General features: G+C 47.2%; 1 protein-coding gene across 3 annotated transcripts in view; it reads left to right on the top strand.

Moving 5' to 3' along the window:
* RGS6 (regulator of G protein signaling 6) overlaps positions 1 to 23,962 on the top strand; it is a 554,830-nt gene that overhangs the window by 448,524 nt on the left and 82,344 nt on the right. For all 3 annotated transcript variants that reach the window (XM_080809134.1, XM_080809135.1, XM_080809133.1), the window contains exons 4-7: positions 13,730 to 13,780; positions 16,708 to 16,814; positions 18,027 to 18,078; positions 23,660 to 23,724. In XM_080809134.1, the coding sequence (XP_080665260.1) occupies positions 13,730 to 13,780; positions 16,708 to 16,814; positions 18,027 to 18,078; positions 23,660 to 23,724 (275 nt within the window). The remainder of the gene's footprint in view (positions 1 to 13,729; positions 13,781 to 16,707; positions 16,815 to 18,026; positions 18,079 to 23,659; positions 23,725 to 23,962) is intronic.

Raw genomic sequence — 23,962 nt, 5'->3', positions numbered from 1 at the left:
AAGGAAAGTATGTCAACTGGGAAAGGCATTGAGCTCTTGTGCCTTTCCTTCTTCCTCCTCCCTGAAGCTGGGAGGTGATGCCTGATGCTTTGGCGGACTTTTTGAGCCAACAAGTGGCCTTGGGGATAGAAGTCAAGCACCAGGAGGGTGGAAGAGAAACATCGAGGCGTGGATTCCTGAGGACCTATGGAACCACCACCTCTAGACTTCCTTTACCAAATATAGTTCTGTCTTGGTTAGGTCACTGTGATTTCGTTTGGGTTTTTTGTTGGTTTTTGTTTGTTTGTTTTGGTTTGGTTTGTTTTTGTGGAACGTCGCAGCTGAACCTCACCTCAATCCCTCAAAACGATACACAAGTCCCTACTTAATAAACTCCAAGGCTGGCTCTCTCGATCCACTGCCCTCTACCAGCATGAGTCTGACCACTACTGAGAAAAAGCTTTAGAAAAATGGGCAGGGTTTTTAATCACGTATTGATCAGACACCAGCCTTTAGTTCTGCCTGTAGGCTGAGCTGTGCAACCTCAATATTAATCTTGGCTTTAACAATTCTTTCAGAGCTTCAACCATATTTTACTATAATAGCACCAGGAGAATCAGGGTGGCAAGCATGGGCTAGTCCTAAATAACTTAAAATAAGACCTTGGGCTGCCCCCCACCCTGTAACATACACACAAATAATCTGCATTGGCTAACAGCAAGGTAACTTTCCATACCGAAGACCTGGCCTGTCTTTCTATCGAGATTCAGTAGGGGCCCTAAGGAATAACCAATCCTATCGAAACCAGCATCTGGAAGAAAAAGATGGCATAGTTATTAGCTACTCCAAAATGCAAATCATCGATTTTGGACAACACTCTGTAATATATTCATCAGATGCTTATTGAAAATCCGTGATGCGCTCTGTGCAATGAGTCAGGGAGGCAGAGTTTGGAAGATGGGGGTCACTCCCCTTAGGGACCCAGTGAAGAAGACAGACCAAGAAATGAGTGCAATTGACTTTATTATTTTATTATTTCCAGGGATCATAAGCTAAATTACGTGAGCACTTATGGCAGCTCTCCTTGACTTGGGGTTCCTCACATAGCTCTCCCCATTTGTCATTTGGATCCTATTGTATTCTCTTTATTAATTCTAACAATATCCTTAATTATTCACCACCATAACCCTATTCCATTTTGGAAGTATCTAGCACTTGGGACAGGAGTGATGATGAGACAATAGGGCCAGAACGAATAAACTCATGTTGGGTTTTATACTTATTCTTTCCTAGTTATCAAAGGTTTCTTCATTGGAGAATATTCTCAGCATCTTCCCTAGACAAAAGCCAGCTTCTCTCTGTCTTGATTGGTATGAAATGAGGCTCGCACATCAGAAAGATGTCTGTCTCCTGACACCTTTCCACCCCAAAGTCTTCTAACATGGGTGGGATCTGGAGCTTGAAGTCACCTCCCAGGCTGCGTGACTGTGTCCAGCGTTCACACAGCTGTGCTGGGTGACAGACCGGCTCCAGAGTCACACAAGAGGCTTTCAGGGAGTTGGCTATCTTTTAGTGTTAGAAAGGCCAGCAAACATGTTTTAACGTGTCATAAATCAGAAGAAAACACCAAAATCCTAACTGTCTCTTTGGCTTGGTCACTGGGCAGCGCTGTCAGGGGCCATAAATGGTGGTAGTATGGATTTTTCCCCCCCGTGGAGACCTGAGCAAGAGTTCTAACAGTTCCAACATCTGGTTCTGGTGGAGTCTGGCAGAGAATATCCAGTGTGGAAGTTTCATTTCTCCTGCTGGATTACCATGATCACGGGAGAAATCACAGAAGAGAGAAGCCCAGGCATTCAGAATAATGGAAGGCATTCCAGATTGAGGAAGGACAACCTTGTGTCCTCTGCCAGCATGCCATTTATAAGCCAAACCTTCCTTCCAAAGTGGTTGTCTTCTCATCTACATTTTCTCCATGGCTGACCTCAACCAGCGCCCCTGCTTGCGTTCATTCCTACACACCAGTCACTCCCACATAACATCCCCAGCCTGTTCTCCCCCAAAAAGTCCAGACTCATTTGTCCAATGGCCAACTTGACACCTCCACTCTGATGACTACTATTTATAAATCTCAGACAAGGCGTGGCCAACAAAGGAGCCCAGGCTTCCTCTCCAACTTGCTTCTGTAGCTCAGTTAGTTGAGGTTCCCCCAGGCATGCGATTAGTTAAGCTAGAAACCTGGGAGTTAATCCTGACTCCTCTTGTTCTGAGACTCCGTGTTTCATCCATTAGACAGGACCAGGAGCCCTGCCTCCAAGGTAGCCTGGACCCGACTTGCTTCTCTCAATCCACTGCCACCATGGACCCCAACCAGCATCAGATTCCCCCAACCCACTGAAAATGACAGCTGCATTGTCTCCCATCTTCTGCTCCCATCCTTTTACAATCCGTTCTCCCAGTAGCCAAAGCCATCTTTGAAAAACATGCCCCATGGCAAGAGCTCATTCCTTTTTTTCAGCTGCATAATAGTCCATTTTGTGTACATGCTACATCTTCCTTATCCATTTATGGACAGACTCTCCCATGTCTTGGCTGTTGTAAATCACACTGCGATAAACATATGGGGTGTGTGTATCTTTCCAAATTAGTGTTTTCATTTTCTTTGGGTAAGTACCCAACAGTAGAATTATCGGATCATAGGGTATTTCTATTTGTAATTTTTTGAGGAAACACCATACTGTTTATGGGAGGTACAGGCTTACAGTTATGGAAGGAAGAGGACACAGGGTCGTAAGACACAGCATAAGGAATACAGTCGATGGTATTGGATGGTGGCAGTAATGGCTACACTTGTGATGAGCCCAGTGTCACATATGGACTTGTGGAATCACTATGTTGTACGCCTGAAACTAACCTCGCATTGTGTATCAACTACACTCAGATAAAAACCTTAAAATAAATACATAAATCCATAAAAGCAATGAAAGCCCACCCCAGACCCCTCCCCTTCTCAGAGCCCTCCAGACGCTTCCCTGGGTGCTCTGGCCCCTCCCTCTTCAGTCTCATCCAGCCTGGCCTGCATCCCCAGTCCCACTGGGGGTCTTTGCATCCCCTGCTCTTCCTCCAAATATCACACAACCCGTCCTTCCTACTGCACAGGCCCGTGGGTAAATGCCATCTGCTCACCTCCCAGCCTCTGCAGCCCGCAGTCTCCCTCTCTCCTGTCACCCCATTCTCACTGTTGCGCCGGCTGGCTGCTGCTGTTGTCTTTGTGTGGCTTGCTCCCTAATTGCCAGACTTGTCCATGAAGTTGTGAGCTTGGAGAGGCCGTCACACCTCCAGATGAGGAACAGCAGGGGGCATAGCAGGAGCTCAACCGAATGAATGAACGAAGAAGCTATTAGGCTCTGAGCCTCCGTTTCCCCAGCTGTAAAGTGGGAGCACCTGGTAAAGGCTCAGGGGTATTATGACGACGACTCAGGGCTAGCATGTGTGCAGCCCCTTTGAGCCCTACATCTGCTTAGAGCTGTAGAGTATCTGTCTCAGGGGAACCAGGACATCAGAGCAAAATCCTCCAGCCCTGCGTTCTGCTGAAGTAAAGCGTGCTACAGCATTAGCACGCCTGAACCACGCTTTAAGGATAAGCCTTCTAATAAATGCTTTCTCTCCTCCCCTTCGGAGCTGGATCCTCTCCCCGTGTCCCTCCAGAGCCCCATCCACCATTCCCACCCCGCTCTGCATGCTCAGAGGTTCCCACTGTGGGCTGCACTAGCAGGTCCCCTCGCTCCCTGGCTACTTGTAGCGGATCCAGGCCCAAATGACACCAGCAGGACGTCAGTGTAGAGGAAAGGTCACAGCATCTGATCCTGTTGGACCTAGTGCTAGAAACTTATCTCGCTGATGCTCCAGCTCTAGATGGCTTCATCATCCCTTAACCAGACCACAGCTTTGTCTACAGTGCCCTCGTTGCATGCTCCCCAACTGTGATGTTTACAGGGGGCTCCCTACTCCCCTCCAGGACCTCACTGACACGGCGTCTGCATGATCATGCAGACATTTACGAAGTTGACCAATATGTCTATTTATAAATAAATAAATACTCTTAACAAAAAAAAAGGATGAGCTTATCCATCTGAACAGAAGGAAACAGAGAAGCTGGGAAGAGCTGCATCAGAATGGCAGTGAGCTCCCCGAAGGGCCTGCGGCCTGGGCCTGGACAGGAGTGGAGAGAGAGGCTGGATTCCAGGTGGGGGGCCTTTCCCTGGGAGAGCAGCTCCAGATTCCGGTTCGGACAGATGGAGGGGTCCACACGGGTTGGAGGTGGAAAGTAGACTCAGGTGGTGTCTCTAACCTCATTTCTAGCAATCATAACAGAATGCGAGGGAGCTTCTGTGATGGACCCCACTTTGCAGGTAGGTCAGCTGGGGCTCTGTGGTGGAGGAACTCATCCAAGGGGATGCTCTAGCAAGGGGCGGAGCCGGGCCTTGAACCCTGGTCCCTCTGATGGCAAAAATTCGCCGCATCACACTGGAGCTGTTCTCTGACAAAGACCAGAGGCAGGCTCCCAGGAACTGGAGCGGGAATCAGTGCAAAACCAATCAAATCTTTGCTCACAAACCCGTGTGTGCCAGACTCTGCTTGAACCCCGACTTGCTCACACACCCTGCTGGGCAAGCCTCGCCCATCCCACGCTGGTGGCAGATGTCCGGCGCACTTTGCAGTCTTGAAGCGTTAAAGCGGGCGGCGGAACTGGATGAGTATAACCGTGTGCTAGTGCAGACGGATGCATCACGTTCCGGAGAAGGGACCCCAGCCCGCAGACCTGGGCATCATAAAGGCTCTTCCCTCCTGCTCCCCTCAAGAAAGCCTTGGCCCCACAGATTAACTTCAGTATACATGCCTGTGCTCATGAACCACGTCTCAGATCCAGAATTTGCGCAAAGGAAATGGCCATTAGACAATACTGGGAGGCAATGTAGCCCTGATGCCCGCCCTCTACAGAGTCCCCTCTGGGCCTCCCCGGAACCTCCCCGGATCGCTTAGCCGCCCTCAGAGCATTCGTAATGCTCTCTGATGGGTGCTGCTGGAGGCCTGGCATTAGCTCCCTTCTCCCCAGGAGCCCCCAGTCTGCTGGCCCATCATTCCTGCCTTTGGACTGAGCTGAAGGCGGGCCTCCGTGGCCACCACCCTCTGGGAACAGAGGCCACGCCCCCAGGGGCCGTGTCCTCCATCTCCCTGCACTGAGGCCCAATCAGCAAGACGGTGCTCAGCCTTCTCTTTAATAAGCTGATTGTGAAGCTAAATCCTGAGTGCTCCCCAACCTCCCCAGAAGCTTTTGATTGACAAAATTAATCTCTCCTCCGCCCCCACGGCTGCCGCCACCCCATCCTCTTGCAAATCATGTACTCGGCTGCTGACAATTAGATAGAAGGCCTGGGATTGGGACGCAGGAGGGTTATGAGGTTATGAATCAATCGTGGGGGCTTGGGTGAGATAACAAACCGGGGGGCCCGTCTCAGACACCTCGCCGCAACCCTCAGAGCCTCCTGGTTGATTTATGAGTTGGTAATAACCTCGCCTGGTCTCCTGCCCCCTATTATTTTTCATAATGCACAGGGAAGCTTTAAATTTCAGAGAATGGGGAAATGCAGGATCTGAGCTGGGGAGGCTGGGCTTGGGGAGCGGCCCACCAGGGGGTCCCTGGCAGCCGGCTTCCTGCAGTGTGGGCTCTGGGACACTGAGGGGAGCAGTGGCCACGTGCCCATGGAGGCCGGCAAGCCAGTTTGCAGGGCCTGAAAGAAAACCCCAGGGAAGCGGCCCTGCCAGGCCCGGGTTTAGGAGTGGATGCGGTGGTGATGCATGGGTCCCACTGGGTTCAAAATTATATTTGGCGTGTCTGGATTTCATTCCTCCAACCTGTTCAAAACCAATTCAGACTCTGCGGAAGCCTGTGAAGAAGGGAGAATCACACAGTGGATCAAAGCCAGTCAAAGGCAGTTTGAACTCTGCAGTCTAGAAGCCGGTGGAGTGAGCAGAGGGACAGGCAGAGAGGCGGGAGGGTGACGGTGGCTGTCAGCCCCGAAGGAGAGAGCCAAAGCCTGCCTTTCCCTGTGCTCACCGTCCTCTTCAGGTGACAGCCAGGGTTGCACAAAGAAAAGAGGGAGGCTTGGGTTTGCTGCTTCATATTTTTTCAATCGTTCATTTGTTAAGCTTTCTTTATACGAGGAAAGAGGTGAATTTTAACAGAAAACCCCAAAACAGTCCTCGAAAGCAGCGGTCACAAAACGCTGATCCGCAGTCAGTGCTGGTTTGGGAGGAGGTTTTCAGGGGTCATGAAAATTGAGAGAAATTTTTTAAATGTAATGAATATGTGCATTGATTTGTAATGAACACATGTTATGTGATGTCTGTTGGAAGATAACCATTGCTCAGTGAGCATGTAGGAAACCCCAGCTCCACGCCGAAGACAGGACCATATGACCGAGTCCTGCTGTCTCAGAGTGAGAGTTCAGCGAGGGCTGGAGTTGAATGGTGTCGTCCCAAAAGTTCATATGTTGAAGTCCTAACCTCCGTGATCTCAGAGCGTGACCTCATTTGGACAGAGGGTTATTTCAGATGAAATGAGTTGACATGAGCTAGTGAGGGTGGGCCCTGGTCCCTTGTGACTGATGCCCCCCTAAAAGGAAAAGTTGGACCCGAGGCACACCGCAGGGAGAGGCCCATGTGAAGAGGAAGATGGAGATCAGGGTGATGTGTGGGCCGGCCGGCCAACACCAAGACTGCCAGCAAACCTGGAGAAGCAAGGAGAAAGGCCTGGAACAGAACAGATTCTCCCGTGCCACCCTCGGATGAGCCGACCCAGTCAACACCCCGATGGCAGGGTCTGGCCTCCAGAACGGTGAACCAACCCATTTCTGCTGTTTGAGCCGCTCGGTTACTGGTACTGTCCTACAGAAGCCCCAGAAAGCTCATGGAGAGGGGAAGGCAGATGTGGATCACGTAACCACAACGCGGATGTCTACTTCCAGATGGAGAAGGAATCCCGTTGTCTGCAAGCGAAAGCCTAAGCCTGGTGCGAAGAGCCGTGAAGGCGTCCTGAGCAAGTCAGGACCAAAGGACGCGCAGGAGTCCGCTAGGGGCAGAGGTGGAGAAAGCGGAACGCGTGACCGGCCCAGGGAACCGCTGAGGCAAAGGCCCTGCCGAGGGTCATGGCACATTCTGGGAATGGAAGGGCGGTCCGTGCGGCAGAAGAGGAGAGAAGGCAGAGGACGCGGATGGAGGGATGTGTCCGGGACCCGTGCACCCAGAACAAGAATGAGCTCAGTTCATTATTTTGGACTGAACTGCCGTGGGGTGGGGGTACATGTTCTGCCTTCCAATCTCTGAAGTTCCCAGCGGCTGCTGCTTTCCCAGGGACATGCGGATGACTTGATTGGACACTTGGCTCCAAGACAAGGTCTCTAAGACACAGACTCTGTCCATAGCCCATGTGTACTAATGCTTACCCTGCATGGCCCCTACAGCACTTCCTTGAATTCATGATCTCACTTTGCCCTCTAAGGAGGCAGAATTTCCCCCCATCAACCCATGAAGAAATGCAGGTTGGGGTGGCGCGTGGTTCGGGGACCAGCCCAGGGTCACACAGTCCGTAAGCAACGCAGCATGAATTGAACTCAAGTCTGACTTTATAAATACCGTGCTTTATTGCTTCATATGCTCGGTAAACAAGCATGTCTGTGAAATTTGTCACGCTTCTCCTTGGAGAAACTCAAGCGCCTTGACCAAACGCTACTCTTCAAAATGCCACTAGACTTATGGCACAGAGTTCTGCCTCGTGACTCTCCTGTCTTTGTGCCAGCCATACACCGTGCCCAGAGTCCTACAGTTTAATATCTCTTAAGTAAGTTCAGCTTTCCCTGCTGGCTAACTGTTGCATTATGTGTATTTTAAAGATTTACTTGTTTATGTATGTATGTATTTATTTATTTGAAGGGGGAGGGACAGAAGGAGAGGGAAAGAGAGAATCTCAAGCAGACTCCCTGCTGAGCATGAAACCTGACATAGGACTCGATTTCAGGACCCTGAGATCATGACCTGAGCTGAAATCAAGAGTTGGACACTTAACCAACTGAGCCACCCAGGCACCCGTGTGTGTGTGTGTGTGTGTGTGTGTGTGTGTGTGTGTGTGTGTGTTTTAACTAAGGCATAAAAGTAAGGGCCTAAAGGTCTAAAGGTCTAAACTCTAAAGACTGCCTCCTTAGCATGTCCTTCCCTTCACCTGCAAAATGGACATGGTAATAATGTATTTACACCATGGGATTACTATAGTAGGGTCATTCCAAAGTCTGGAATACAGAAAGTGCTTAATGAATCATTAGCTCAATAGCTAATATTAGTAGTAATTATTATTACCACTAAATGAATGTCTCTGCTTCAGGAAAGAAAATGAGTACAGAGCATCCCTTTTCCAATTATTATTCTGAGTACTGTTTGGAAAGTAATGCAGAATAAGAGAGGTGGAATGTGTAGTGGACATGGTATCTGGTATGAGTTTCTTCTGGATTCCAGATTTGGCTCTTACAGGTATATGGCCTCGGGCCTCTCTGGGCGTCATCTGTGAAATGACTATGCTAGCTATTCTATTTCGCACAATTATCGTCAAGATGATATGCGATTTCGGCGTCAGGTGCCTGACTCTGGCCTAGTACCCAGTGGGCACGTGGGAATGTCTCCCTCCTTCACGAGTACTGGCCTGCATGGGGCACCCATGCAATAAGTGGCACAAAGCGGCCCTCTTCACCCACAGGTACCGCAGAGACCTTGGCAGGTATGTGAGAAGCTCAGAGTGGCCTGGATCATTATCTTGACTGAGGAGTACCAGAAGGTCACTCAACGGCAGGAAAAATCCTGAGGTTTTTTTAGGCTCCAGAAAGAGTTTACTCAAGTGAAGGTGTCTTTCCCCAGTGGTGAGGTATTGACAAGTAAATTCTCGATTCCTTGAATTACCAGAACTCTGATTTATAAGCTACCAAGTTGCACATGACTTGACATTTTACAGGGGCCTGGAACCAGTCTTTTCTTAAGTTTACATAATCGGATTTTGGCTCAGGTTGATACAATACTTTGGAGGGAATGGGGAAAGTATTTCACGGGAGGAGGCCCTTAGGTTGTAACTTCTTTGTACCTGGAAGTTCCAGGTATCCCTTAATCTTTGGGGGGGGGATACTTAAAACACCTGAGGACAAGATAGTAAGGGTTTCCCCCAAACCAGGAAGAGAACTCCCTAAAGTATGAGAAGATCTTACCAGCTTACTCAAATCCAGTTTATACCGCGGGATGCAGATAGTCACCCTTAGTCCAGGACTACAGTGAGCCGCCCCGTTAGCGTCTACACAAGGTCCTGGAGCTGACCCAATGGCCAGAGAGAGTGACAACTTGAGGCTTAGGAGTGAGTCTCCCACTCCTTACTCCTCAGGGAAAAGGCAGTTTTGGGAGTCATGCCTTCATTCCTCTCTGCTCTTTCCCTGGGGAGCAGGACATGCCCAGGGCCCAGGACCAGCAGCCAACGGCTCCCCTCACTCTCTCCACTGTGTGTCTGCAACCTGGCTCCCCACAGCCTGTCCACAGCAGTCTCAGAGGCCCGACACCCCTCTCTGCTCTTAAGAGTGAAAAGTGTTTTTCTCAAATACAACATGTGTTCTCAAGAACAACGTATTAATGTTCTTGAGCTCCAAATAATAAGGGCATGGAAAGAATAGAAACTTCCCATAATTTGACCCTCCCACCTCTCCAAGATCACTTCAACGGTTTAAATATTCTTCCAGAACTTTTCTTCCCAGTACCTGTACATACCTATACATATGTAATTGATGCGATACAAATGTAAATATGTGTTTCCTACTGTAAAAATGTCACTTAAAATTTTTTAAATGTCATTTTACAATACACGCTGTGCTTGATCTACTTTTTCATTTAATACAGTAGGTATTATTTTTATATATATATATTTATATATATATATTTAAATATTTACAAATATTGTATGGACGAGCCATAATTAATTATTCAGTCCCCTACTTGAGAACTTCTGAGTTGTGTCCGAACAACCTGCCCACAGACACACTTACATGTAAGAGACACAATGGGAATATGTACATACAACACATATGGAAACAGAAAGTGCACCTTAAATGTATAACAAACCATGCGTGCTTGGGAGAAGTTTCAGGCGCCCTCTGGTATAGTTCATGGATATCCCTGGAGTATATGTGGATATGTTAGCCTCAAAAAGAAAACTTTCAGCCAAGTGTTTTTAGAACCTCTGGGGATAAAGGATAGCTATTCTGCATTTGTCCCTAGTGTTTCTTTCTTTTCTTTTTTTTTATTTTAGTAATGTATAAGGTATCATATGATGTGATATAGGAGGGATACAGGTCTGTGAATCATCAGTCTTGCACAATTCACAGCGCTCACCATAGCACATACCCTCCCCAATGTCCATAATGTCGCCAATGTTTCTAAACTGATTTTAAGTCCTGAGCACGGCAGCTTGACTCAGATAAGAACCGAATCCAGCAGTGGTAACAAAGGGCAAAAATTCATTTGAGAGAAAACAGGAAAATAATCTCCTTCAAATTCTTTTTAGAATACGAGGGAAGGAATGATTGGGGCCCAGAGGGGGAAAAAAGAAGAAAGGAAAGAGAAAAAAGAAGAAAAATGCTTTCTGCTGGCCGTTGGTTGCACTATTCTCGCCTGATTTGGCAGTGTAATAATTGTAGGTCTTTTAAAGGGCATAATATTATGACAGATTTCCCTCCCTTACTTGTTCCTGGGGCTGAACATGCAACATTTACTTCCTGCCACGAGGCTGGAGGCTGGACCCTCCTGCGTTAGTCCGAGGAAGCCTAAAATACCCCACACCCAGGAGAACGAGAAGGTCCGCCACGGGAGGCGTTGTTGTGTTCGCTGACATCCACCCTGCAGGCCCACGGTGAGGGACAGCGGGGAGGTGGTGATGGCTGCAGATGGAGGGCAGTGACCCAGGTCAGCCAGGGCATCTGGCTCGGCCCTCACTGGGGCTCGAGGACACTCACACCCGCCCCCAGACGAAGACCCTGAGTGCGCAGTGGTTGCATCAGGGACAAGAAATCCAGGTCTGTGGTCCCCACATCACTACGTAAAAAGGCAAGAGGCTTTTGTGACTTTCCCTTCTTGACCAAAAAAAAAAAAGGTGGGGGGAGGAGGTCTTAAATGTGATCCTTCAGCTCTGTGAATACAAACCAGGCCCTGGTGGACTGGGGAGAGCAATTAGGCCAAACACGGAGTGCAAAAAACCAAAAGGGGGTAGAGAGCTAGACAATGGTGCTGAAGTCTCGGGTGGGGGGGAGGGGGGAACGGATATGATAGCAAGGAAGGAGTTTCAATGTGAATGAATACTAATTAGTGACATGGATATTAATGATGACAGTAATTAACAGGGGAAAGGAAGGGCTGTCATTGTCCCAGGGTGAGTAATCAATCTTGGCAGGTGATAAATAATGGTTCAGCAAGCTCAGCAGAAAGATAATCCGCCTGCCCGGGGGAGAGCTGTTGCTGATGCTGGAAACCTATCCGTTTCCAGGCAACCCACAAAAAAGAACTATTTTTCTTTTGAGGAAAAAACAGGTTAGAGTCTCTCCCCCACCCCCAACTTGGGATGACAGTTCTTATTTGATTTTTGCTTTGTTCTTCATTTCCTAGGACAAATGTTGAACTTGTATAATTTGGAGGAGATGGACACACACACACACACACACAAGCACACACAGACATACTCTCCTTTCGCTCAAAGAATGTGAATGAGTAGGAGGGTTTTTGATCCAAAGTTTAGCTCATAGATGGCATCCAGGAGCAAGAGTGGGGAAAAGCTTACAGGTTCTGCTTCGGAGGTTGAAATGGGGGGAACTTGCAGGGCTGTGTCAACGGAGGCTGGTCACACAGGATGGGGCCCTGGTTGTCTACCGCACAAGGTTCATTCGCCCTCCAGAGACCTGGAGAGAAACAGGCCTGTGTCTGTGCTCTCACCTCTGGAAACCGGTCAGGTGTCTGGGAAACTTTATTTCTGGGAAAAGGGCAATGCTCACTAAAGGTTTTCAGCTAGGACTCTGTTCCAGGAGAGCTATGGGGAGACCTTGTCTCTCGCACCAATGCTCAGACCCACACATGACAGGATTCAGACATCTAGGAAGGCTGCCCTTTTCAGGCTGCTTTCCATCAAACATTCCATCCTGAGGTGACAAAGCCACATTTGAAGATCTGCACTAGTTTCAAGTGCGATGGTTGAGAGACAAAGGTGAATTAACCGGAAGTTCAGAACTTTCCAGACATTTGAACTCCTCTACGCCCCTGTTGGCTCCAGGCATGACATCTTCAAAGGGAGGCAAACAAAAGGAAACCTATTCGGAGACCTATGACCAAAATGGGAGGGGCTCTAAGTCATGTCATGGGAGGAAATAGCTGAGGACCCCAGGCATGTCTCACCTCAAGGGGGGAAAACTCAGGAAGAATGTTGGTAGTATATCAGACGGACTTTCTCCAGAGCAAGAAGGTCTGGATTTGTTTTTCTGTCATCAGAGGGCAAAACTAAGTCCAAAGAGAGGAATTCGGAAAGGGTCAAATTTCTGTTCAGAGAAATCAAAGATGATTTAACTAGGCCAGGCTGCCTAGGGGGGGAATCTGTGATTCCCAGGTACTAGGGTTTTTCCCAGAGAGATTATGGCACTTCCTGTCCAGGGTGTTAGAGATGCGGTTCCAGTATTGGCTAGAGTTGGAGTAGATAAGCTTTAAAAGTCCCTTCCAACTCTTATAATTTTATATTAGTTAAGGTAGTACTCGATATCAAAACAGATAAATCCCAACTTCTGGGGCTTAACACAGCAGAGTTTATTTTTCAATCAAGTCAGAGCCCAAAATGGGCATAAATTTTTATGGTTGTTCAGGATCCCAGGCTCCTTCTGCATTGTGGCTCTGCCCTCTCCTGGGTTCTTGGGGTTTTCTCCATTCAGCCAGCAGATAGGGAATGAAGGCTGTGCAGGGTCACATGGGAGTTTTTATGGTCCAAGCCTAGAATAGAAGTGGTATACATCATTTCTACCTGTATTCCATTGTAAGAACTCAATCTATACCCAATGACAGACGAGTCTCAAAATGTAATCTAGTGACCCAAAGAATAGGGGAAATAGGTTTTGGTGAACACAAAGAAGTTTCTCCCCAGAAACAGGGGCATTTTCTTTTAAAATAGGCCCATGCCAGAAAAAATTAGAGTTTTGGTTGTTGTTGTTGTTGTTGTTGTTTTAGTAACATGTAAGGGCAGCGGTGTTGGTCAGGCTTTATCGGGGTAGAGAGCTGAAGAGGCCTCCTCCCTCAGGAAATGTCCTGGGAGCCAGGTGTGGTAAAACTTCACCAAGCCTGTCTCGGGGAAGTCATCAATATCTGTATATGCAGGAAGTCTCCTGTATATACTCCCTAGAAGTGTGGACGCAAGATCATCCTGAGCCATTGAAAGAGGATTTTTTTTGGAAACGAATAGGACTATGACTATGCAAGCATCCTAATGGATAGAAATGGTTAGTTAGGATGGAAAATTGTCAATATTACCCAGCATTCTGGGTGTGTGCTAGTTGGAATTAGGACTTTCTTAGATAAACATGTTTCTTCTGCCACAGGGCAAGCATCCATGATGTCTTCAGTTCAAATTTCTTTTTCGTTTCAGGTACTGACATTGTACAGTGGCTTATGAAGAACCTTTCCATCGAGGACCCAGGTACTTGACACTGACTTTATCCTCCATGGTACTGAGAAACATCCCATAAACAAGTTCCAGACCAGATTCTCCTAGCCTCCCAAGAACTGGGCTTATAAATGTGAATCCCAAGTTGGAATCACTCTATTTGCAAATAAAATTAATTTCTTTTCTCAACTGAATATCTATCTTTGAATCTAAATCACCCTTTGAGGAAATGAGCAATTATTTAGAGTGCCAAAGAGCCCAATACAATAACGTGTGAAATGAGATGAATTCTCGTTAGCCACAGCAATTAAAGATAAGTTGTAGAGCTATCACGAAACAGCCTTCTAGAACCAGCTTTTAAAATTAGATTGCCTGATCCACAATTAAGATGTTTAATTATTTGCTAAGACTCCTTCTGTTTTCTGCTTCCGCAAGAAGTGAAAGAATGATTTTTTTTTTCAACCTTAATTGTGCATTTCAGTTAAGAAAACCTTACGAGAAAAACAACAACAAAACTCTGGCCAATAAAACAGTTTCCAAATCTGTCCTCCCACCAGAAAATAAGTAGCAAAATTTATTTTCACAGCATAATTAGAAAATGAGGAGTTACAGAAAAATAAAAATTGCAGATAAGTGAAACTTACTATCTATGTGTCAGTTAATACTTTTCAGAATTTATTATATACTTCCTATTTTAACTGAGTATCCTCGATGCCCAAAGGTCATATTTATAATATCCATTAATGTATTCTTATGTTGTTGGGGATTAGACCTCTCTGCCCCAAATTAAATGGCTTCCAATGGCTAAGCTTTCTAAAGATTTTTTTTTAATGCCTTTCCTAGATGTCTGTGATTCCTTGCTGGCAGTCACTGTGTCAGCTCCGGAATTCCTCTATTTTAATCTGATACCCCTAATATACTATTGGCTATGAAACAATACAATTTACATGGAGTTCAATGAAATATAGTTGTCAGAAATCTGAATGCCACAAAAGCAGGTCGCTGATGGAAGTGACACTAGCCTTTTTCACCATCATGATTAATGGCCACTTCCATGACTAGTGAAAATTCTTAATTCTAGTCAAGCTCTTAATCCATAGGGGGAAACTGAATTCAAATCCTTTTAAGGAAAGAACTCAAATTAACTATGACCCATGTTTCCCTCATGCAGCCTGGCTTTGCCATTGTCCACTGGATGAAATACATTTCTACTGATTTAGTTCCATGTATTTAAAGTCAATGTTTCTTTGCATTTAGCATTTATAATGCTAAGCCCAAGGACCACCTTTCTTCACGGTGCTTCTCTTCCAGAAACAGTCTCCTTTCCCTTTCCACAATAACCCTTGTATTTATGACACATACTTTATGATGATTATTAGTATCGGTAGCAGTATTGCGAGAGCCCGGAGCCAGCTGGGGGCGGGGGAATAGGCTTCGGGAGGCCTCCCGCCCTCTTAGGAGAAGCTTCCCTGAAAGGTCGTGAATAATAAGGCTCATATCTGTGAAGGTCTCTTACACTCGAATGGCCTTGGGAGGACGTCAAGGTATTGGGAACTGTTTGGGCTTTTGAGAAATGGATAAGGAGGAGTTAATAATTCACCAGCTGGGAATAGAAGAGTGGAAATGAGGCAAATCAAGGCCTTGGGAAGCCAGGTTCATCCAATATCTGCCCCTCCCTCCCCCTTGCTCCCCATCCGCCATATATCTAAGCAAAACCACAGAGGATGGAGAGTTCTTGCTCCTACATTGGCGACATGGAAGTCACCTTCTTACTGGATGTTGTTCTCTCTTCCCTGGGGGAAGGAGCAGCTGCCAGGGATGAAATTCTTCTTTTTTTTGCTGGACCCATGATTCTTGAAGCATATAGACTTTCAAAAGCACACTGGGCATCACTAAGCAAATAAGATACAACTTCGTTCTGATTCCACCAGTTATTTCCAAAGGATAGGTGATTCTAAATAAGCAAAACACTTGGATTATATCCAACCTCTTGAGAAGTTTGTGAGTAAAGACAAAACAAGTTGCTGTAAAAAAATTCAGAGCTTACAAAATTAATAATTCCTGGAGACTCCTGAGGCATAGCAATAATGTCCACATCCAAAAATTAAGTTTTTACCGGTAGGAGCGCTTTTATATTTGTGGAAGGTTATCACGCATGGTAGAACCATTTAGATTTGTTATTTTTTTCCTTAGCTCTCCTCGGAATAAATATAAATGCTTAACTACGTGGATCTACTTAGGGCTGGCACTAAGTCACAAAACTATGAGTTGACTGTGGCAAAAATCGGCATATTTCTGTCAGGTCGGCCTCCCTTTGCCACTCCCCACTGCAGTGCCCTTCCTCCAATTTTCTAAGAACGTGAGGTTTTACTTTGTGTCCATAAGAGAAGGGAAATGCTCTCCTCTTCTCCGGTGGGACTGTCATATCGGGGAATGCCACGGGAGTCGAGAGTCTCTCTGGGCAGGGAGGCTGCGTGCTCACTGCTGGGGATGATAAAAATGATGAAAGTAGCAGCATGAATCTGGGCTGCCTGCACCTCCTGAGCTCAAGGCCCTGCTAAGCACTTACCTGAAACACCCCACTTGACTGAGGACAGGTGTGTATGTGCCGGAGCCCGGCTCTTCACCATGAAGCTACTTTCTTCTGGAGGTCTTGGGGGAAGTCAAGCAATGTCAGTCATTCAGAGCTGGCATCCAGATGAGACCCAGACACATGCTGGCCTTTCCTAATCATGACACCCACCCCATCCAGACCAGTGCATTGATATCAAAGGTTATCAATCAGTCAATCAATCATGCAGTTATCTGAGGGTGAGGACAGTTGACTTCCGGTTGCCCTACTACCCTCCTGACTTACATTCCAGGTAAGGAGCCCTGCACTCTGACGGCTTGCTAAATACTCTCCTTTCTCTCTCTCTCCCTCTCTCTCTCTCTCTCTCTCTTGTGTCCTGTCCAAGCAGTTGAAGCAATACACTTGGGAAGCCTTATAGCTGCCCAGGGCTACATCTTTCCGATCTCAGACCACGTTCTCACCATGAAGGATGATGGCACCTTTTACCGTTTCCAGGTAGGCCTGCCAGCCCCTTGCCCTGAAGAACTGTCTCTTATCATCTGATCTCAGTTTAGAATGACCTGCAAAACCAAGGGTATTTAAGGGAGTAACCCTGACCTCCCCCCAGCACTGGCAAGGCCGAACAAGCTTTTATTTGGGCCATTTGTTGTTGGGGGGGTGGGGTTTCCACATATTTCCCCATTCATTCTGAAGAACAAATTTTAGGAGGTAAATATCACCCATTTGACAGATGAGAACACTGAGGCGCTCTGAGGTTTAGTAAATCTGGGGGGTGGCCTTGATTTGAGCGTGGGTCAGCCTCAGGGCAAAGTTCCTGATCTTCCTGCTCTGTCATGCTGCCTTCCTGGTGTGAAGTTTCTATCCACTGCCTAACCCCTCCCACCCATTTTCCTCTCCTTTTCTCAGATCCTGTCCTAGAGGGAAATGGGGCAGAAGATAAGGGGCTCTTTCAAGGTCAACACCAAGGGGTTTGGAGTGGAGTTTTTCAGAGTCAGAGAGTATCTCAGTCTGCTCTGGCTACTATAGCAAAATAGCACAGGCTGGGGGGCTTAAACAACAGAAATTTATTTCCCACCATGCTGCAGGCCAGATGCCCAGGGTCAAATGTCCAGCAGGTTAAGTCTGTGGTGAGAGCTGTCATTCGGGCTTTCCGACAGCTGCTTCTCCCTAACCTCCTCATAGAGCAGAGACAGAGAGAAAACAAGCTCTCTGGCAGTCCCTCCGATAAGGACACTAATCCTATGGGGTCAGGGCCCCACCCTTGTGACCTCTTTTAACTTTAATTACTTCCTTACTCCAAATACTGCCTCCCTGCAGGCTAGGGCTTCCACATAACAGTTTTAGGGGCACACAATTCAAAGGGATAAAAGGAACTTGGAGCTTGTGTGCCCAGTAAACTGTGCCAGTCTGACTTCTCTTGTCTTGGGATAAGATATGTTTGCCCTCTAAACTAAGTTTCTCATTTTTGCATTTATTTTGCTCACCTTGGCTTTCATTTCTCAACACCTGGGTTAAAATGTTGACAGCCTCAACTGCATTAAGAACAGGAGAAAGTTGGGGATGTGGTGTCGGCACAAAAGAGACAGGGCAGAGCATGTCCCCGGGAGGGGTCCTCACTGGGTGCTGGAGAAGGTGGACCCTGCCTCCGGGCAGAGGAGAGCAGGTGCCAGCATTCCTCTGAGTCCTGACACCTGTGCTCTTTTGCAGGCCCCGTACTTTTGGCCTTCCAACTGCTGGGAGCCTGAAAACACCGACTATGGTGAGCAGTAAAGAAGTGTCACTCTTGGGAGTGTGGAAGACAAATGCCTGGTGTCTGGGTGACAGCCGCGCAGGGAGGAGGGGTCATTTTCCTGCTTAATCCTTTTCATACCGTTGACATGTAATAAGCTCCCTGTTCCACATAATGAAGAAAGGCAGAGCACACTGAAAGGTGCAGCCTTTGGAAGGGAATGGGGGAAGGGAAGAAAAGTTCTATCAAGCTGGCCAGCGTGCTCGTTCTGTTGAGTCATGGAGAGCCAAGACAACAGCTGCTGACCAGTCCTTTCTGGAGCAGGGTTTCAGGGAGGGCTGGATCCAGGGGCCACCTCCCCCTAGTTCTTTCCATTCTCACAGTCTTGTCAAGACTTATTAATAATTCATTGGTGGTTTTGATAGTTAGACGTTAGTGGGAAAGGGAGACAGGCCAGGGAGCAATGTACCAAAGGTACCCTGGTCGAGGAAAATTAGAGTGGATGAAGTTGGGAGCTTGGCAAGAAGGGAGTAGGCAGGGATCTGTTAGACTCTGGCCATATACTCTCTCTGAGACTTCCTCTGAAGAAGCTATATTGTCCCCATACTCCAGATGAAGAACCTGAGGCTCAGAGAGGCCACACCCTCGCACTTATCACCTTGCATTCTCTTTATCTCTTTATCTAGATTTATCTCTTTATCATAAGCTCAGGGACTGGTCCTACCTGTTCACTCTCATGTTCCCCAGTGCCCCGTGCAGAGCCGAGGCATGGTTGGAACTCAGTAAATAGTTGCAGACAGTCCTGATTCTTTATTAAAGGTGATTAACAGACACTCAGTAGAAGCATCAAAATTGGAACTCAGATCCGAATGCCTTCCAGGTCCATGCTTCTTTCCTGGTCTGTCCCTTTACACAGCATCCTTGTCACTGACTTGGCTGCTAAGGCAGTCCACAGTGGCTCTCCTTGGGACTGGAGTACTTGGTGAGACCCAGAGCTTCTCTCTGGGTTCTTTGCAGGATTGCTTGCTCAGGAAGGCAGAGGCAGCTGCAGAGACTGGGGGGAGATGTGCTCTGGGCAGTGTTCAGGGAAGCCTGTCCAGGAGACCTGGCGGGGTACTAGACTGGCTCCCTCCCAACCCCAGCCAGCAGGTGGGAGCAAAGCCGAGGGTGGGGCGAGGACAAGTCTTTGCCCACCAATCCCACAGTTCTTTTGTTTTCAGGTCTGAAGGATGGTCCTTACGTGGGGGGCAAGCCTTCTGATGGTCCTCGCAGCTGTCTGCAGGCACCACTCTGGGTCCCTCTGGAACTGGGCTGTGCTCTAAATGATGTGATAAGTGGAGAGGCAAGGCTTCCAACTGAAAATCAGAGCTACATTTGGCTTGTCAAAAAACGAGTTCTTCTGGGGCTGAAATACTGCTCGCGAAAGCCCAATTGGAAATTTGAGTCATTGTAGCTCGGATCCATGCAGCAGCCGTGTGCCCTGGTGAATGTAAAAACCAATATCCTTACAGGCAGTGAAGGGGCAGGGGGAGAACATGGCAGGACCAGATAACTAGACCCCAGTGAGATGAGAATACCCACCTAAATATGAAGCCACGAGCTTCAGCTGTTGGGTACTGCATACACCAGGCCATTACTCCCCCATCCCTATAGAGCTTCTCCACATCATGATTTTATGTGCAGCATGAACAAGGCTAGAAATAACAATTTATATCGGGCTCTCATTAAAACAAAATTATTTTGACTTTCTATGCCTCGACTTGGGCAAACCAGGTGGAGAAGTCAAGGTACGGATCCAAAGTACTCACCAGCACTTCCAAAGCAGCTCAGTCCAAACATCAAAGTATTTACCAAAAGAGAAGTTAGGGCAGCGGCTCCAAGATCAACTGACTCCACTGGCTGTGTGATCTTGGCAAGTTACTTAACCTCTCTGTGCCTCAAAAACTTCATGTGCAGATCAGAATAATAATAATTGCACTTGTTTCCTAGTGTTGTTTTGTAGGTTTGGTGTGTGACCTATAGTAAGGATTCAGTAGAAACCGTGGTGGTGGTTAGTATTCTTATGACTAAGGTAGTGTTCGACAGTGTTTGTTCGGTGGTGGCCCTCTTGCAGAGAGGAGGTGAAAGCAAAGTGAGAAATCAGAATAGGTGTGATTCGGACTGATGAAGAACCAAAAACTTTCGCTCTTTCAACAAACCTTTGCTGATCAACTACTCTGTATCAGTTGCTAGGGCACAGATTTGAATAAATTACAGCCTTACCATCCAAGCATTCCAGGCTGGGGGAGGCAGCCTGATGGGGAGGAAGAGGGTGGTGAGGAGGCCGACCTGCGTATTCAGAGGTTTCATGTCGATGAGGAATGACTGAAAAGGTCGAATCGTTTGGGAGGGGCAGGTTTATCAAAAAGGCATCGGCGTCAGGGAGAGACATTTAGAATGGAGGTAGCAGCTCTAGGGAGTATCAACAATGGGGAATGACCTGAAAAATTTCTCTCATCTGTAAAATGAGGATAATCACAGAACCCACCTCATAGGTTATTATGGGGACGTAAGTGAACATTTGGAAAGTCTCTAGAATGGCATCTGATATCAGTGAGCTTTGTACAGGTGGTAGAGGCTATTACGGTGATGCCTCAACACATAAAACAGTGCTTGGCACACAAGAGGCCCTCGCTAAATGTTTAAATGGGTGAATGAATGAATAAATGAATGAGCAGTGAATGTCATTATGAAAAAACTCCGAAGCAGCCATCAGTTCTAGTTCCACCTCCAGCACCAAATGGCTTGCGGGCAAATCCCTTTACCTCTCTGGGCCTTTGGTTTTCCCATCTGGCAATGAGGGGCCTGTGCTTGATGGTCACCGAGGTTACTTCCAATGCTAAAATCCCATTGTACTAAAAAGTAATCTGAGGGTATGAGGAACACAGAGCAATACATGTTATACGGGGTCCCTGATTTAAGAGACTGAGGTAAATATGTCAGTCATGAAGACAAAGTTTGAGAAGGGAGTCAGTTCTTTAAGTACATCGAAATAGGACGAGTTCCATAGTTTCTTATTGTTTAATTGCACGTGTAGCGTATGAGTCCATTCACATCATACAGTTTTTAATGTTTTCTTATTTTATCGTGGTGAGATGTGGCAAGCTTGAGATGGCAGTGGATCATCTGAGTGAGATGCCAGGAGGTAGGATTGCCAGGAGTGAGGGCAAGGAGACAAAGATTTAACACTGAGAAGTTAAATACCCAAGAAAAACCAACCTCTGAGCTTATAGCATGTCCTGGTAATGCCTTGTAATACCTTGTATTACAAGTAATGCCTTGTAATAGGGCTGGCCTTGTAATAGGGCTGGCTGCCATTGCCAATGGTCATTTGATTGGTTCGGTGTTAAAGCAACCACCATTGAAAGCATTGCAGTAGCAGAGACAAGCCCCAAATTCTATACCAAGGAAAGGTCGATTCAACAGCCACATCCTATCTCGCTAGTTGTAGTGAGCAGACTCCCTCACATGTGACATTAGCCACAGGGAAAGCAAGCTGAAAGCACATGACCAAGTAGCTCATGGCCATCAGGAATGGTGCCAGCTTTGCATTCTGGCCATGGTATTTTAGTTTCTAACCCAGCTGGCCCATTCTGACCCAGATGGGTTAAAAATTTCTCCGGATGATTCTGCTTAAGTAAAGCCCAGAGCCCAGCCTGGGTTGGACTTTCCTGCATCTTCCATTTATCCAGTACAAAACACCGCTTGGGACAGCATTGGCCAAGTAGCTTTCACCTCCACTGAGCAGCTCTGCCCCTGGGTCGACGAGACCAGCATAGCGGGGTTGGTGACAAGCTTCTCTTTAGTGGCCCCCAATTCCATAGCCTGCCTAAATGGTGGTCCAAGAGAGTGAAGAAGGTACCTTGTAATAGAGCAGATGTCTCTTTGGCATACATTATGGAGAGCTGTGGCTGCCTGGTTCTCTGGAAAAGCTGGTAAGTGGAGGATGATGCAGAAGAGATACATTCGTACCATAATCACTTTGTACCAACATAAGCTATACAAAGGAACCATCATTTGACAGAATTTTGAGATAGGACCAAAGACTCTCTTAGATTACAGGCCCCAATAATTTGAGTTTCCTTCTTAACTAAACACTGAAGATAAACCATCCAGTGTGCGCATCTTTAAAGTGCATCAAGAGTTCAAACACACTTTTGAAACAACCTGCATGTTGACTGCTTTCAGATTTTTATTGTTTCTCCCCATTTTCTCAGTTATTTCACTTCTACCAAACTCATGAGCAATTGTCTCGGCCAACTCGTCTTGACCAAGTTGTTCTGAACCATTCACCTGGGTCTTCCTGGAAACCACAACTCTCTCTTTTCACATTAATTTCATCAGTGAAATGTCATATTTAGGGAACTTGCATTATTAAAATAACACGTATGCTTGACATCAACAGATCTGAGAACAAACACAACTGACTCACTCTCACATACAGCTCGACCGGTGTGAGCACACCAGAGTAGGCTGCCAGTCACGAGCTCCCAGAGTATTGTAAGCTGCCATGAGCACGTTTCTCAGATCGCATGGAGAAGGTTGTTTGATCCAGCAAGGAGCTGACTAGATCTCCCAGTTTAACTAAGTTGCCAAACCACAGGTCAGCCACAGGTCCTCTCTGATCTTCTCTCCTGTTCATCCTATTGGTCATTTGTACTGCTCATCTATTGTCTTCCTTGGATCACTTGACTTGACCCTGGAGAAGGAAGGAGATACTGAAGAAACAGAGGCAGGGAGAGGAAGTGATAAAAGCAGGCTTCGGAAAGAATCCTCTGGCAACTAAGGGCCAATCCTTCCTTAGCCTGGGAAGAGAGACCCAAGCTGTCCACCGTTTCCACTGTTCATCCACTCCACTGGTGGCCGGTGCTGGTGCTAGGTGTAGGGATTCAAGATCTGTCGGACACAGCCTCTGCCCCTGAAGAGGCCTCAGCCTAGAGCCAGGGACAGTCTAGTAAACCCATAATTACCGTGCACTGGAATCAAGTTTCATGGGTGAGGGTAGGTAGGTGCTACCTGGAACACAGAGCTGGGTCTTCCAAGATCAGGAGGGGGTTGCCAGAGAGAGGAAAAGAAGAGGGAAGTGGAAAGACCTGTGCAGAGACGTACGGGCAGAAGAGTGGAACTGAAAGAAGTTTGGGAACCTCATATGTCCCGTGAGGCAGGGAAGGAAGAGGTTGACAAGCTAAGCAGACTGGATCTTAAAGAACCAAGCATGCCACCCTAAGGAGCCCGACCATGCTCTGAGGTCGCTGAGGAAGCAGGGCAGGGAGTGGAGGCAGGAAGGGAACATGATCATGTATGTCAAAGATGACCCTGGTGGGAAATGCTTGCGGTGAAACAGAGTGAGGAGGATTAAAGGATGCAGTCAAGACGTGGGCGATGGAGTCCTCATCCGATCCTGAGCATCAGGACGATTCCTGGAGGTTAGGCATCGCGGAAGCATTTCTGCACAGCGCAGCACTGGGCGCAGGGAGGGCTGGCTGGATGAGCAGACGGACAGACGGGTGGACAGATTTTTGACGCCACCGCACGGCCGGTTTTGCACATGTAATTTCTCTTCTTCCCTCAGCCATCTATCTCTGTAAGAGGACAATGCAGAACAAAGCAAGACTGGAATTGGCAGATTATGAAGCGGTAAGTATGGTTATTTCTCATCTTAAGTGTGGGAGGAGAGTAAAATCGTATCTGCAGCTCTGTTTCCGCTTCCGTTTTTCCTGTTTTCTGTCCCTAGTCCCTCTTATCTGGGCTCCTTTGTTCTCACCTCTTCTTAACACCCAATAAAATTGCATCTTTACCTAAGAGCGCTCAAAACTTAGCAGTAAGAAAACAAACCGCTCAAAAATGGGCAAAGGACTTGAACAGACTCTTCACC

Source organism: Martes martes (genome assembly GCF_963455335.1).
Source record: "Martes martes genome assembly, chromosome: 7".
Taxonomy (NCBI): Eukaryota; Metazoa; Chordata; class Mammalia; order Carnivora; family Mustelidae; genus Martes; species Martes martes.
This window is presented reverse-complemented; position numbering and strand designations above follow the sequence as displayed.